The 16,445-nt window shown below is 29.4% G+C and overlaps 1 protein-coding gene across 2 annotated transcripts in view; it reads right to left on the bottom strand.

Moving 5' to 3' along the window:
- Positions 1-1,120: 1,120 nt before the first annotated feature.
- Positions 1,121-16,445, bottom strand: part of LOC136072006 (dynein axonemal heavy chain 8-like) — a 135,890-nt gene continuing 120,565 nt past the window's right edge. For both annotated transcript variants that reach the window (XM_065819355.1, XM_065819356.1), the window contains 14 exons: positions 14,603-14,793; positions 14,044-14,165; positions 13,749-13,867; positions 13,365-13,641; positions 11,951-12,103; positions 3,902-4,057; positions 3,636-3,749; positions 3,329-3,430; positions 3,061-3,221; positions 2,809-2,965; positions 2,567-2,719; positions 2,420-2,479; positions 1,930-2,181; positions 1,121-1,464 (listed from right to left, as the gene is read on the bottom strand). In XM_065819355.1, coding sequence (XP_065675427.1) covers positions 1,177-1,464; positions 1,930-2,181; positions 2,420-2,479; positions 2,567-2,719; positions 2,809-2,965; positions 3,061-3,221; positions 3,329-3,430; positions 3,636-3,749; positions 3,902-4,057; positions 11,951-12,103; positions 13,365-13,641; positions 13,749-13,867; positions 14,044-14,165; positions 14,603-14,793 — 2,305 coding nt within the window. In that variant the 3' untranslated portion in view covers positions 1,121-1,176. The remainder of the gene's footprint in view (positions 1,465-1,929; positions 2,182-2,419; positions 2,480-2,566; positions 2,720-2,808; positions 2,966-3,060; positions 3,222-3,328; positions 3,431-3,635; positions 3,750-3,901; positions 4,058-11,950; positions 12,104-13,364; positions 13,642-13,748; positions 13,868-14,043; positions 14,166-14,602; positions 14,794-16,445) is intronic.

Genomic DNA, 16,445 nt, shown 5'->3' with positions numbered 1-16,445 from the left:
ATAAATATCAAGAAATGATTACTTGTTTTCCAAACATTAAGTTTACTAAAAGTAGAACCGCAACAACTTGGTGACATTCACAGTAGTATTAACGAATAAAACTGCTAAAATCAACAAATAGTTATCACACAATAAAACTCCAAGTTACGCAATGCAAAGTTTAAGAGGCTGCTAAATTTAAGATTAAAATAAATGGAAATGTCTAGTCTTTCCATTTTGATGGCAAAAGCATAGCAAAAAATTAAAATCAAATGAGAAAAACATACCAGCAAATGAGAAAAACAAACCAGAAAAGTTGATTTTTGTAAGTGCAACTTATTAAAGGTCATCATTATTTATCAACCAGTGTTTGTCTTAGAAAAAAAAAATCAATTAGTTTCGTACAAAATATCATCATACTGGAGAGATGACATCAAGTTTTTGTACTACAAGAGTTTCAGATTCAAAAAAGAGCTTCAATTAATCAAACTTCAGAAAAAATATCAGTAATACAAAGAATAATGCAAGACCCATTATTGCATTTGTTCTATAACCAACAACAAGAACAAGTTTGGAGAAGCAATGCAGATCTATATATCTATAGATCGAATCAGCAGATTGCTTCTTTACTAAATAGATTTTTTTTTTTTAAACTTTTATTTTAAGTCCTTCAAAATGCCCTTACGGTCTTATCACAGAGCACCGCGGATGAGCATTTAATAGGAAGTTCACGCCTCCTTCCCAATCGATCTCGTTAAACTTGCCCAGAGGTGGGGCTTGAACCAACGGATCTTTGTTTCTGAGGCAAGTGCGCTACCATTGCGCCACGGCTGCTTAAATAGATAATATATTGTACAATGTAAATTAAACTGAATGCAAATGTAAAATGTTTTACAAACAAGGATAAGAACGTTTGTAAGCACTTAAGGTTGTTTGTTTCAGGTATTTGACAAAATACATAAAACATAAGCTAAATTTGTTTTATGCTTTTAGTAATAATAATAATAATAATAATAATAATAATAATAATAATAATAATAATAATAATAATAATAACAATAATAAAGTAGTAATAATCATAAAAATAGTAATAATAACGATAATAACAATAGTAAAAGACGCATAAAAGCAACAACAATAATTTGTTATATTCATTTTGGAAATTTTATTTCGAAACATGATAAATAGAACTTGAGTTTACTTGATGTCGCACAGTAAAGCAACGCCTCTCATAATCCAATAATCAGGATTTTGCGTTGTTCGTAAACTCAACGCAGTAATATAAGTAAGATCAGTGCGTTTCGGTTTTTTATATACAGGGCACATATATAAGCGTGGATCTTTTAAACTTGTATTATTGATTGCGTAGATATGTACGACGGGTAAAGCAGTAAAGAGAGTTTTTGGAGAAGAATCAACGAGTTTGCAATTTTTTCTATCCCAAGATGAACCTTCTAAGTATAAACCATAAACATAAACTCCTTCCTAAACAAAAACAAATAAAAAGTAAATACTGATGCTTGCATTTTAATTTGCAGAAGATTGGGAATCCCATTCGGACAATGATATGTTTTAGAACTTAGATGGAATTTTAGTTTTTTAAAAAAGAAACTCTAGTGAACTTAAAATTAAACACTGTCAAAAAAAAAGCATTTAACATGATATTTTCCGTTTACCAATACATCAAAAAGGTTGAACTTAAGACTCTTTTGGCGTTTCACTAATTTAAATCTGAAGTTCAAATTAGTGAAACGCCAAAAGTGTTCTTAAAGATAATATGGTTTATATGTTGCCAGAAGTAGACCGTATTTTCTTTTCCTATTGAACTATTTTGGTAAACCTTTAAAATCTGAATAAACCCATTTAACCAATTTTTTATTGTTAACGCTAATTTAAAAAAAGGTTTACCCTAATGCATCAAAATATAGTCAAAATGGTGAATATAATTACCTGTGGTGAAGCTGTAATCTCCTCTTTCATTTGTTTTAATACATCGTTGTGTAGTATTACGGAATCTAAAGCCCATCCTTTATGCATACGCGTAACTTCTTGTCTCATAGCAGTAAGAAAGCCTGGAGGATTAAAGAAACCGGTCATCCAAAAAACTTTTGGACGCCCGTTAAATATCCAAGTCGAAAATTGCTGATTTCTCTCAATAAGTTCAGTGAACCAAAATCCAAGAGTAGATGATTGCCAAGATATCTTAACAAATATTATCATTCAATCTTTAGTTAAATTATGTTTAGTTAAAGTACGCTTAATATACATATCAATGCTCAAGCATGAAAACTTTTCATTAAAAACTAATTTACTCTTAAACATGCGAGTTCGATCATAAATATACTCTTAAACATCCCTTAAACGTTATTATTAAAAATGGATGTCACTTAACCAAAACGACAAGTTCAAATCAAAATACTACAGTATCAGAAAAAAATACCTTTTGCCAAAGAGTTGGCACGCGTGCATCAAACATGTTATCTAAAGCATTTCGAAGATTCTAAAGTAAACAAAGGCAGATAATTTTAATGGTTCAATCGCTTTAACTAAAATACAACATTTGATACTCGATAAAAAAAGTTAGTACCTCGCTCATTATTATTGTACCTTCAATAGCAAGTTGTAAATCAGTGAGTGTATTTCGAACTAAAGTTATAACTCTTTGCATACGATCAATTTCTTGTCCCAAAAAAATATTTAAAGGTGTTAAGGCTCCCATTTTTTGGAGACGAGCTCGAACCTGAATAAATATAAAAACATTGACTCAAAAACAAATGTTTTAAAATACACGTATTAACACTGGAACCAAAATGTTATCATTTTCTTTACCTCAAAAGATACGTAATTGGACGGGAGTTTAGAAAGCATTTCTATTGCTTGTTTTGTGACAACTTGTTCTCTTGTTTCCCCAGTGCCAGTTCCACTATCTTTTGGCTGAATGTTTAGAATTGTCTCTAGAGTTTCACGTGTGGTATTTGTCTGGTAACTATAACGAAAATGGTAAATTTTGCATAAATCAAGTTATTATCATAACAGATCAACACTAAAAAAACATTTTCAGTAAAGACAATAAAATCATACGTTATATCAGCATTAGCATGAAGACCATAAACTTCTGGTGAATCAATATTAGGAAAAAGGTTGATTTTTTCTCTGTAATCGAATATAGAATTCACGCGAGGAATATTATAACCTTTAAAGAAACTAAAGTCTTCTTTGAACAACTCGTCAGTAAACCAAACCTGCAAATTATAAAACACTTTTTTATAAAAAAAAAACAAAAAAAAAACAAAAAAAAAACTTGAACAAAATCATTAATTTTATAAAAAACTCTTTTGTGCAATGGAACCTTTGCATATGTAATCAGTAATCGTTTATCATAGTCATCAGTAACACGACCACCGTATTGAACTTCTCCAATCATATATCGAACTGTCTCCCATGAAATAGACTAAATTAAAAACAATACTTCATATAATTGTAAATATATAAACTATATAAAGTAAATATAAAGAAAAATAACTTATTTAAGTTTTATTTTGAAACCATCTGAAAGAAAATTAACTGATATTTAACTCTAATGTTAAACTTAAAACGATAAGCAAAAAAAAATTATTTAAAAAAAAACAACAAACAAACAAAAGAATAAAATAAACCTTGCTATCCGAATCGTCCAAATGATTCTGAACAAACTGAACTGTTGCAGTAAGATCTGACTGATTGAACTCGTAAGGTATGTTCCAGCCTAATGGACCAAATTTGCGCCGCTCCTGAAAAAAAAACACCATATTATCATGTAACCATTTATTAAAACTTTCTCCATTTTACGCTGATAAATTGGACAGCGATGAATGACTCGTTTTTCAAAACTAGCTTTTTTAAATTTGCATAATAAAATTCATATTTTAACAAATCAGATTACCTGAACAACAGTATGCAAAAATGCAACAGCAAACAACATTGGTTTCCATTGCGGTAATGAACATATGTCAAGTTGATCTTGAGAAACATTTGCATATGTTCTTTTCAATCCCGCTTTTATACCTTGCGGAGGTTGATTTGTAAATTTAATCGAACACTTATAAGCAAAACAAAATTGAGAATAAAACTGTTAAACAAGTAAATATACAAGTAAATAGCTTTTATTGAGTACCATTTTTGTTTATTGTTTGTTTCACTGCATTTAAAAAAACACATGTTTTATTGAGGAAGAATTTTTTTTTGCCTGTTTCCCTGCATTTAAAACAACTTAAGTTTTATGTAAACATGGGTTAGAGTTGGTGCAGAGTTCATTAATTATTAATAAACATTCATAATTAGATTTAATTTTTTTGTTAATTATTTTTATATTCTTCCATAAGTTATTCTTTATATTTTATAATAAAATAGAAAAATATCAACAACAAAAAAAAAAAAGTATTTATGGGGACATATTGTGTTTCCATTACGTAAATAATAATAATACAATCAACATACAAAACATGTACATGCACACCAAGATGTACCATCAGATTTTACATTTTACACAAATAAAAATGTAGTGTAAATGAACTGCTATTAAAAATTTTGTTGTATGCTAATGTTCTATGCATTTCTTTATTATTAAGTTTTGCTCTTTTTTTTAACCTCTGTTATAATTAAATCGACTAATTAACTGAGCCAGCAGGTTACTAACTGAGTTAAATCAAGACAAGTGTAATATCATATTTAATACAGTATCAAGGTTCTTTATTCAACAAAATTTAGGGAGACTTAATTGTATTAATTACATATTATGACCGACCAAGGTTACAGGCCCAGCTTAGTTTGACCTTTTTTATACCAGGCCCAAACTTGGTAAAATTGTCGAATTTGCAGAAATTACTAAACTTTTATTGCTGAAAGATTATATCAAAGCAAAAGAGACTTTTGCTTGATAAATCTAGAAAGATAAGAGAAAAAAAAGTCTAGCAATCTCCTTACTAAAGATTAAAAATATTCTTTACAGAACATATGTCTAGTGCATTATGATAAGAACATATGTCTAGTGTATTATGTCTAGTTTACATATGTCTAGTGTACTATGATACAGAACATATGTCTAGTGTATTATGTGAAAATAATAAAATCTTGTAGTCTATGAAGCTAAACTACATAAGCTACACAAGATAATGAAAACAATGATGATGATGATGATGATGATGATGATGATGATGATGATGATGATGATGATGATAACAATGATAGTTAAAGATATTTAGATCTTTTTTGATCTTTTTACTTAAACTATTAAACCATTTATTAATTTAAGTAGGATGGTCATTAAATTATAATTTAATTTCAAATTATACATTTGCATCATGTCTCCACAGATGCATCTGTGGAGCCATGATGCAAATTTATAATTTGAAATGCAAAACTATCTGACAATCCTTTTTAAATTAATAAATGTTTTTATCTTAACCAGCCTAATTTCAGCAACTTATTAATTTCAAAATTATCAGAAATTCTAATGTTTACTATATCTCCAATAACGTAACTCATTATTGCATCGAATTAAAAATTTTTTGGGGTTTATAAAATTGTTACAATCCTTCTTTCAAAATAAAACAATTTATAATGAAATTTGAGACGCGCAACATTCACAATAACTACAATTAAATGCTTCTATCTTAACCAACCAAATTTCAGCAACTACATGTCATGGCTGTGAAATTGCAATGGAAACAAATTTTAGCAACTACATGTCATCTTAACCAACCAATTTCAGCAACTACATGTCATGGCTGTGAAATTGCAATGGAAACAGATTTACCATCTCCTGAAAATCTTTTTTGCAACAAGCATAGATAGAAAAAACCATTTCTTTATTTGCCAGTCAAAACCTGCCATAGAATAAACTTTTTCAAAGCTTTTTTAGTAACATTTTTAATTTTTAACAATTTAAAAAAATATGTTTTAACTTTTATCAATTTATACAATAACTTTTTTTTATACTATAATTTTGAACCAAAAAATAATGACTATAATTTATGATCAATCAAATATTTTGTGCGAGTTTTACTGTATTTAGCCTAAAAATTCTTATAGGACTCCTATAGGAGTCCTATAAGAATTTGAAACAAAAAAGAATTTAGATTTGAACCCCATTAAATTAAAACACATAAGTTAAAAAGAGTCTTAAATTTCTTTTTTTAGGCTTGATGTAACTGTCTTCATGAAGATTTAAACAAGTAGAAAAGTATACTCAACATCAAGAGCAACTCTGTAGTTAGTTTTAATGGAGGAATTTTATTTAGCATTAACTTTAACATACTGCTCTAGAGCAGGAAGATTTTGTACCATATATGCATTAATATTTTTAATACTTCAAAATATTTTTGTTGTTTTAAATTTTGTTTAAATTATTTAAAATTTAAAATCTTTCTTTATGACGTGCGTTTAAAATGCTTAAATGGGAAAATACCCTCCACAATTTTACTCTTTCATTGTTTATGATTCTTAGCACTTAAACAAATTAAAAAAAATAAACTCTTTTCTATTGTTATAAGACAAATACTCTTGAATAAAAAAGGTTTCATTTAAGTGATATGACATAAAACCTGGCATTTAAGTGATATGACATAGAATATGACATAAAACATATTAACTCAACAATGCTTAAGGGTATGCTAGTTATTTTTTTCCAAATTGTGTGATGTTGTTGCTACTAAGATTAAGTTAAAAAGTTTCATCAACTATTTCAAGAAGCTCAGGTTTCATCAAATATTTCAATATGAGTAGTATTCTTACTTGGTTAACATTACATGAACTTTCTGAAGTAGATTAAAATAACTTATATTAAAGAAAACATATTAAACTTTTCAAAAGAACTAATGTATTATATACTATAATACAGTGTGTATATAAAACTGGTCTACAAAAATGCAAAAAGTTAACGTTACACTCATTACAGAAATAAAAAGTGAAAAAAATAATAATAATAACTGCAAGGAACCAAGTGAGTTATTATTACTGAATTCTATATATATATATATATATATATATATATATATATATATATATATATATATATATATATATATATATATATATATATATATATATGAATTCTATATATATATATATATATATATATATATATGTATATATATATATATATATATATATATATGTATATATATATATATATATATATATATATATATATATATATATATATATATGAATTTTATATATATATATATATATATGTATATATATATATATATATGAATTCTATATATATATATATATATATATATATATATATATATATATATGAATTCTATATATATATATATATATATATGTATATATATATATATATATATATATATATATGAATTCTATATATATATATATATATATATATATATATATATATATATATATATATGAATTCTATATATATATATATATATATGTATATATATATATATATATATATATATATATATATATATATATATATATATATATATATATATATATATATGTATATGGATATATATATATATCTATATATATTAGGGATATGACTTTTTAATTTTTTTTCAAATAAAATGTTTCCTGTATCATAAATCGATGAACTTTTACCTAAAATCATGAAAAAAGGCCCAAATAGCTTTCTGCAACAAAAAAAGGTCACCCCAAAATAAAAATTTGATTTACCATTTTTATACATTCATTTTTGACCGATGTTTTAATCTTAAGCTTAATTCTCAGCTTAATTCTATTTATTTCATTATTTTGTTATGAATTTATAAATATAACGCCACACGTTACCATGGCAACGAAACGGCCGTGTGCCGGCAAATACTTGGAATTGTTATGTGATGACGTCATTGTGTTACCACGGTGATATAGACGACTGTAACAGACTGTAGAAGATTATAGAACTTAGTAGAACATTCTGGAAGCTCTAAATAATTATATAAGCGAGCTGCTGTCAGAGCTCAGTGTTGATAATGTGAATAGTTCTATGAAGTACTCTGCGTGTAACTGAGCTAATAAGGAACTACTGTAGCGAACTAAAGACGCTGTAAGTGTACGAAGTATAAGTAGTTGTAGCATTATCGTTAGGATACGGACTGGATTATCGAACTGTTATCAACATTGACTGGATTATCGAACTATAATTGGATTACTATACAGTTAAAGTATTTTATTAATTAAACGACTTTATTAAACGGATATTTACGCTCAGCTATCCGTAAAGTCGTAACAATATTATATGATGTCTCACAAGAAAAGTCATACCACAGTAACAAAGAACAAGAAGACTTGGACTAAAAATTTGGTGAGATTTCAAGAGTCACACAGAAGAAGAGGAAGCGTGGCTGTAGAAGAACATTCACTCGATGAAAAATCCAGAATACCACTTCAATTGCAGATCGTAGGAAGATACCAGTTTCTCGGAGCATATGTTAAAGGAAGAAAAGAACGAATAGACCAAATTTCTAAGGAAATTACAAAATTGTGGGACAATAAACTGAATTTTCCACGTGTGTCTGATCAAGTGATAAGAGCAAAGCTTATGAAGGTGCTGAAGGTCTATGATGAATGTGTCAAGCGTGGAAAATATGATGTTCTCAATGCATTATTTGACATCACGAAAGTGAATGGCCAGTGGTTATCCTCGGAAGATAAACGTCTATACCACCTACAAAAAGAAAGTAAAGGACAGGTGGGGTACTCAACAGGACAAGTGGCAAGTAAAGAAACCATTCACCCTTCCAAGAGAAGGAAAGTCCAGTCTGGAACAGCAATACCTTCCACATCACAAGTCCTGTCTACCACAGACAGTGGTACTGAATCTGAAAACTGCAAAAGTAAGAGTGAAGATGATGAAGACGACGACGGTGATAAAGACGATGATGAGGACACTCAGAAAAAAACTAGAAAGCACTACAAAAGTAAATTTGCTGTAAGTATGGTTACATCAAGTGGAGTTTCCACAAAGAAAGCTGCTAAAATATGCAATGTATTATCACAACAAGGTATTGATATTCCAACTCCAAGTCAATCAGCAATTTACAAGTCCATATTCAAAGAGGCAGGTAAATTAAAAAAAGAAATGATACAACAACTTAAAATGGAACAGTGGTCCTTACACTTTGACGGCAAACGAATAGATGATAAGGAATATCAGGTAGTTGTACTTCAGAATGAAAGAACTGACGTGAAACTTGATGCACTGCGTTTAAAAGATGGCAAAGCTGAAACTGTTGCTGAAAAAATTGCCAAACTTATTGATGAATACAATTTGTGGAATTCAATTAAGATGATCATTACTGATACAACAAACGTCAATACTGGGAAGAGAAATGGAGTTGTTGTGAAGTTGCAACGTATGTTTAAATTAAAGGGTGTCACAATACCACAATTTATCGGTTGTCAGCATCACGTACTAGACAGGATTCTCCGTCTGGTGATGGACAAAGAACTTGGGGGTGATACCAAATCTCCAAACATTGAATACCCATTTGTGTCTGAACTGTTGAATAAGTATGATGAACTGAAGGATAAGTTTGTGAATGGAACTGTAGAAATTCTTGATAAATCAGGGTGGAGAGACGATATGAAGTTTTTGTACCATTTAACAAGAGTGTTTAGGTTCTATGAAGAACAAAGAAACTTCCCTCTGATTCACTTTCAGAACATTCCTAATATGAGCAATGCCAGATGGAACTCAAGAGCCATTCTCGCCATTCTGGCGTTCATTCTTATGCCTGAAGCGAGAAAGAATTTGGAGAAGGTTTGCAGGTTCATTTCATATGAGTGGGCAGAACATTGGTTTAGTAGTCAAAAGTACAATGACAATGACTTCAAGAATTTATCTGATGTATTGAAGCCTTACAAAAAGGCATTGCAGTCATTCAAAAATCACTGGAAGAAAGAGCCATCCGTCATCGACATACCACGAAGTAATCAGATAGCTGAACGTGCAATCAAGGTGATGCAAGACCTGTATGCTTCCTGCAGAAAGAAAGACAAACTGCAACTTCGATTCATTCTAAGTAATAAGCGCTAGACTCTTTATGAGACGTGAGCATCATGTGACCCATGTACTAAACACAGTAGGCCTATAGACACAGACAGTTATGTATATTGTTGTACTAGACGCTTTGATACTGTTAATTTTGTAATACTTGTATAATTATATATCACATAATGTTTTTTGTTATATCACAGTACATGTTGCATAAATAAATAAAATAACAACAGGAGTATGACTCTTACAACATCTTCAGCCTTTAATATTCATTTACTGTACAAAAGTGTACCTATTGAAAATTCGATTTTTTGGTTTTGGGGTGACCTTTTTTCAAAATATGTCAAAATGAAACATCTATTCGTTCTTTTAACATAAAAGTTCATTGAATTACGATACAGGCCTAGTAGGTTGCAAAAAAGTCATATCCCTAATATATATATATATATATATATATATATATATATATATATACAGTATCGGACAAAACGAGTGCAACCAAATAATGCTAATTTAGTTTCTTTATATAAAAGTGCTGCATTTTTTCAATTTAGAGAAATAACTATGTAACTGTTTAGAGACAAAGTTCTTCAAGTTTTATTCATCACAAAGTTCATTATTTGTACACGAAAATTAATAAATTAATAAAAAGAATTAAAAAAAGTTGATTTCCTTCTGGACAAAACAAGTGCAACTCAACAAAATGTTGACCAAGCTTATTTCGCTATCAATATTTCGTGGCAAATCCTTTGTTGTCGATCACAGCCTTGCATCTTCGAGGCATAGATTCGATCAGGTGATCAATGAAACTTTGTGGAATCGCTGCCCAGGCTTTTTGGATTTGTTCAAACAGTTGATCCTTATTACCTACACCTACACGATTAATTCTGCGGTTGACGATCTCCCACAGGTTCTCGATAGGGTTGAGATTGAGAGATTGAGGCGGCCAATCCATCACCGATAGGTGGTTGTCTTGAAACCGCTGCTTGACTACTTTTGCAGTGTGTTTCGGATCATTGTCTTGCTGAAAAACCCATTTTATTGGCATATTCCATTCAGCATGAGGTAACATAACATCTTTCAGGATATTTTTATACATGAAACGGTCCATTATTCCATCGTTTCGATGTATTGGACCTAGACCGTTAGCAGAAAAACACCCTCAGACCATTACATTACCTCCACAATGCTTCACGGTCTTATGGCAGTAAAGTAAATCGAGGCATTTTCCGGCCGGTCGACGTACACGGCAAATGCCATCGCTCCCAATGATGTTGAACTTCGATTCATCACTGAACAGGACAGTTCGCCATTTCTGTACATTCCAGTCAATATGAGATGTAGCAAACAGGAGTCTTTTCTTCTGGACAAACAAATTAATAAATAAAACCCAAAAAACCCATCCAATAGTTCAAATCACATTTTAGGAATCCAGATAATATATTGTTTTAAATGTCATTTTTAAGCGTCAATAAACAAAGGTTTTGCATTGAAATTGGATCTCCTAGTATTTTACTTATGTAGAGTCTCCTAAAAATTGAGTGTAAATATTAAAAGAAATGATTTTTAGGATTGCTAATAACACAATGGAGTATTCTTCAGTTCAAAAGTACTATTCTTCAGTTTTAGGGCTCCCTACAAATACTGTATCAAGTTGACATCAAATGATATGATTTTTTTTGTCAAAACATAGCTACGTTTTGACAAAATATATAATATATAACTAGTAGTAACTAGTGTGTAAATATATAATATATAACTAATTGTAACTAACATATATAGCTAGTAGTAACTGTTTCACTATATGAAAGTGGTTGTCACAACTCCTAAAATGCTTCCACAATTGTAATGTTTCATGGTGCCGCACTCTCCCCTATACTATATTCTATATACTATCTATGTGTTCTCTATTTTCTAAACAATTTATGATTCAAATGAAAAATGAAAAAATGATACCTGAAGAAGACCAATAGGAAACTTTGCATGCTCCTCTGTTGTTATCCATAATCTAAATGTAGAATGTGCTGTTTCTATGGAGAGCATATATTCTAACAACTCATCTGTAAAATCCAAACCAAGATGACAATTCTGCAACAACACCCAACCACCCTAAAAAATGTTAATAAGAAATAAAAATAATTTGTTTATCTATTTACTGATTATTTTGCACCAGTGGAAAAAAATTTAATTTGGTTGCAGTAACAATATGTTTATCCCAATGCACAGAGGTAGGTTCTCTTATTCAATGGTTGAACAGTAATTCTAAGATCTAATGATGCACCTTAATTAGTTATGAAATGTTCATCTTGCTTTCATCATTTTACTCTTTAACAATACTTTTTAACATATTTGGTATATTAAATCTTATTAAACCTAAAGTAAAATACAATAGAACTTATAAGAAAAGAACGTTTTCAAATCCCCTCTAATTTCGTGCCAAAATCACAATATTACAACTCCCATGATGGCTGCAACAATTAAGTTGTTATAGCCATCATAGGACTTATAATAAAGTTATCAAAAACATTTAAAAATTATGCTACATAGACTAATTAATATGATGATGATACTCTTATTATTGATACTCTTAACTATTTTGTTATTGTTTGCATACATTTAGATGTATAATATTAGTGATTCGATTTTCAAAACTTTTGTATATTTATGAAAATTTTTAAAATTTAATAAAACAAAACAAAACAAAAAAAAAATACATTTATACAAACATATATGTTACATACAAAAATATATGTGACTTAAACTTTTCCCATATACTGTAAACTTTGCGTTTTTTTTAAAAAGTTCACAAAAAAAAAAGAATAGAAATTTTAAACGAACAATTTTTCTTTAAATTATTAGATTGCCTGCCCAAATCAAAACTCTTAGTTAATGTTTGTACACTCCACTGTGTCTATTATATTTATACACTTTACTGTGTCTATTATGTTTGTACACTCCACTGTGTCTATTATGTTTGTACGCTCCACTGTGTCTTTTCCTAGATAGACACAGTCAATTAATGTATGTGCATACATGTTGTAGAAATTAAGTCAACATTTCAAGTAAGAGTACTCAATACAGTGTGCTATATAACATGCAAAGCTAATAATAATGTGAAAAAATGATACTTAAGTACATATGTAATACATATACACATAATGCAGGAGTCAAAATAGGTTCCATACACCGCTGCCCTTTGGACCATTCTGAAGACCCACAAGAGAAGAGAAATGATTTTGTCAGAAAAAATAAACAATTGTTGGTTGCTCCCTTCAGACAGATTTCAAAAACTGTCAGAAAGGTGCCATTATCTGGCATTTATTTCGACTCCTGTTATATATATACACAAAGAGAATTAGTAAACACATACACTGACTGAAGACTGTTGGAGCAACTTTCTTGCATGTACATCTTGACCTTGTCCCATGGATATTGCTCTGCACTCTATATTAAAGCGTTTTGCAAGTCCTTCAATTGCACTTGTTGGATCAGAGCCCATTGATAGCAAACAGATCAAAGGTGTTTTGATATCACTTTCTTCCCATAAAGTTTCAATATTAAATATGACTCCTTCAGCATATTTTTCTCCCATTGATTCTGAAATATAGTTGCGAGCTTGTGATAAAGTGCGGTCTGGGCACCAAGATCTAAAGAAAATGATAGCTGAAACCATGAAACAACTATTTTTACTTCATAATATATTATTATTTCATAAACTAATGCAATAAGACAAAACTAATACAAAAAAACAAACCGTATTAGTAAGAGTTTTTTAAATGTGTCAAGTGAAGTCTGGTAACCATCTGGTATAGGGTGTTCTTCAGGATTGTCTTTATCCAACCAACTTTTCCAAGCTGACTCATTTCGTGAAACCTTGTTATAAAGCAAAACTTGTTTTTTACTTTGAAACAGAATGAGTTTGTTTATTTTTTTATACTATTTCTATGAGCATACAGCTTAATAACTATACTTTTGTTCTAAAACATGCCTTTTAGAAAAGAAAGAAAAAAACTATTTATAGCTAACTCATAAAATCTTCCTATTCTAACCTGATCTAAGATCCCTGAAAATGTTGGAAGCTTACTAAGTTGTACTAAATTAAGCCAGGTCATATCAGAAATCCACTTGTAAGGTTTAGGCTGAACTGATTTTAAATCTAAGGCAGCACCCCCTGTTAATGAAAAATATGGCGAAAAAAAGTTATATGTAGAACTCATATAACTATTTTTCATACGTTTTCAAAATAAATTTTTCATAAAAGATTAAAACTTTTATTAGTTAATACTCCTAAGCAGTTTCAGAAAATATTATTCATTGGTATTAAAAAAGTTTGCAACTAATGTGAAACATATTATCTAAAAAACTTTACAAACTTACAAAATTAAAAAAAAAAAAATTAATATACAAAAAGAATATGCTTTCATCAAACTTTTTTAAATAAACAAACTTGAAAAAAAAAAAAGGTGATAAAAAAACTACTGTAATTAAAAAATCTAAGAAGACTGCAAAACTGATAAGTTATATAAGTAAGTATAACTGATAAGTTATATTAAATAAGTCAAGACAATTTGTTTAACAAACCTTTAAATAATAAAAACTATTAAAAACCTTTAATAAAGCAAGAAAATTCTTCTGTTTTAACACTTCCTTTTCCAATGTCAATTTTCAATGACAACAACAAAGTAAACATAAACTTGTCTTTTTCATACAATCCACGAACAGCAAATTTGTAAACTTCAAATGTAAGAAATTCAGTAATATTTGAAATACGCTTTGCAGGAATTGGGGATTTCTCAGATCTGAAATGGTGAACAGAGTTGAAGTTTTTCCTGTTTTAACTTAATAGTAACAGTATATATGTATCGATGGGTTAATTCTAAAACATTGTATGTCCAAAGTTGGGCTATAATGAGTTTTGAATGTTGAAATGTTGATCTTCTCGCCTTCTATTGTGTACCAAATTATAGGGAATGGAGGAAATATTCATTTTAAGTTATTCAATTATAATATGTTTTTAAATAATTTGAATTTGTATAAGAGTTTGAATTTGAATTTCGTTTAATTTCGAAATAGATTTTTTTTTAATTAAAGGTAAAACTGATTAAATTTAATTACAATGTCAAATATTTGTCAACCTGTCTGTTTTTTTGATGAACTAATTAGAAGTTTCATGTCTACTTGAAAAAATGTGTAAAATTAAGCATGCAAAAGTTTTTTTTTGTCAATTTTTGTTAATTACTCACTGCTGATTAAAAAAAGTCAATAAAAAAGTATAAGAAGCATAAATTGAAGTGACGAAAATATATAAAATATAGTCAGTTAAAACTTCAAAATTGCAACAACAAAAATATGGGTTTAAAGAGCATATCAACTGAATAAAGTGGCAAGCCTGCACAAAAGTGGTCTCAGCAATTGAGAAATCGGACATCAACTTAAGATCAGTGAACGCAGCATTAGAACAACGCTCAAAAACTATAATGGATTTAGAACAGTTGAAGACAAAGGTTGCTCTGGTCATCCCAAAAAAATGTCAGAAAGGGATGAAAATAAAGCAATTATGCTTGCTAGATGCAACTCGAACATGCGCATAGCCAAAATTGCCTTAGACCTGAATACAGCAATGGGTGAACATCAAGTTAGCTGATCAAGAATTAGCAAGCTGATGAAGAAAAAACAACTTAATTCATGCCTTGCAACAATGAAGCCACTACTAAGCATCAAATACTATCTCGAACAAAGAAATTGGTGCAAAGAGAGAGCTGCATGGACTTTAGAGCAATGGATAAAAGTAATTTTCTTGGACGAGTCAAACTTTAAACTTATTAATCACAAGAAAAGGGCTGTCATGAGGAGATACAAAAATGAAAAACATAATCCTTGTTTTATCATGTCAAGAGTTCAAGGAGGAGGAAGTTCAATTTGCATTTGGGGCTGTATCGCTAGATCTAGCAATTTTACACTTATTGTCTTAATCAACATTGGTATAGAGAGAGATATCAGAAGATTATTTAAAGCCTTCAATTGACATTTTCAAAGCTGATTCCACTTGACAATTTCGATAAAATAATGCTAATTGCCACACAGCATGCTCAATTAAGCAATACATGTAGAAAAAAGGGTTAAATCTGATGCCTTGGCCCATTTGCTCACCTGATTTAAATCCTATTAAAAATCTTTGGAGTTGGATGGACTGCAAATTACAAAAAAACAAGCCTACTAACTTGGTGCAGCTCAAAACGCAAATGCAAGTGTTGTGGAATACCATACCACAAGATTTAATTTAAAAACTTATATATTCTATGCTGTGTACAGTCTTGGTATGCCTTAAAAACAAAAGTGGTCATATATAGGAAATTAAATTTTTTTAGAATCTTAAAAAAATTGTAAGAGCGCTAATACTCTTGGACACATTTTTAATATTGTTTATCACTCTTATTGTATTCTAATTAAA

This window comes from Hydra vulgaris, chromosome 15, assembly GCF_038396675.1.
Source record: "Hydra vulgaris chromosome 15, alternate assembly HydraT2T_AEP".
Lineage (NCBI taxonomy): Eukaryota > Metazoa > Cnidaria > Hydrozoa > Anthoathecata > Hydridae > Hydra > Hydra vulgaris.
This window is presented reverse-complemented; position numbering and strand designations above follow the sequence as displayed.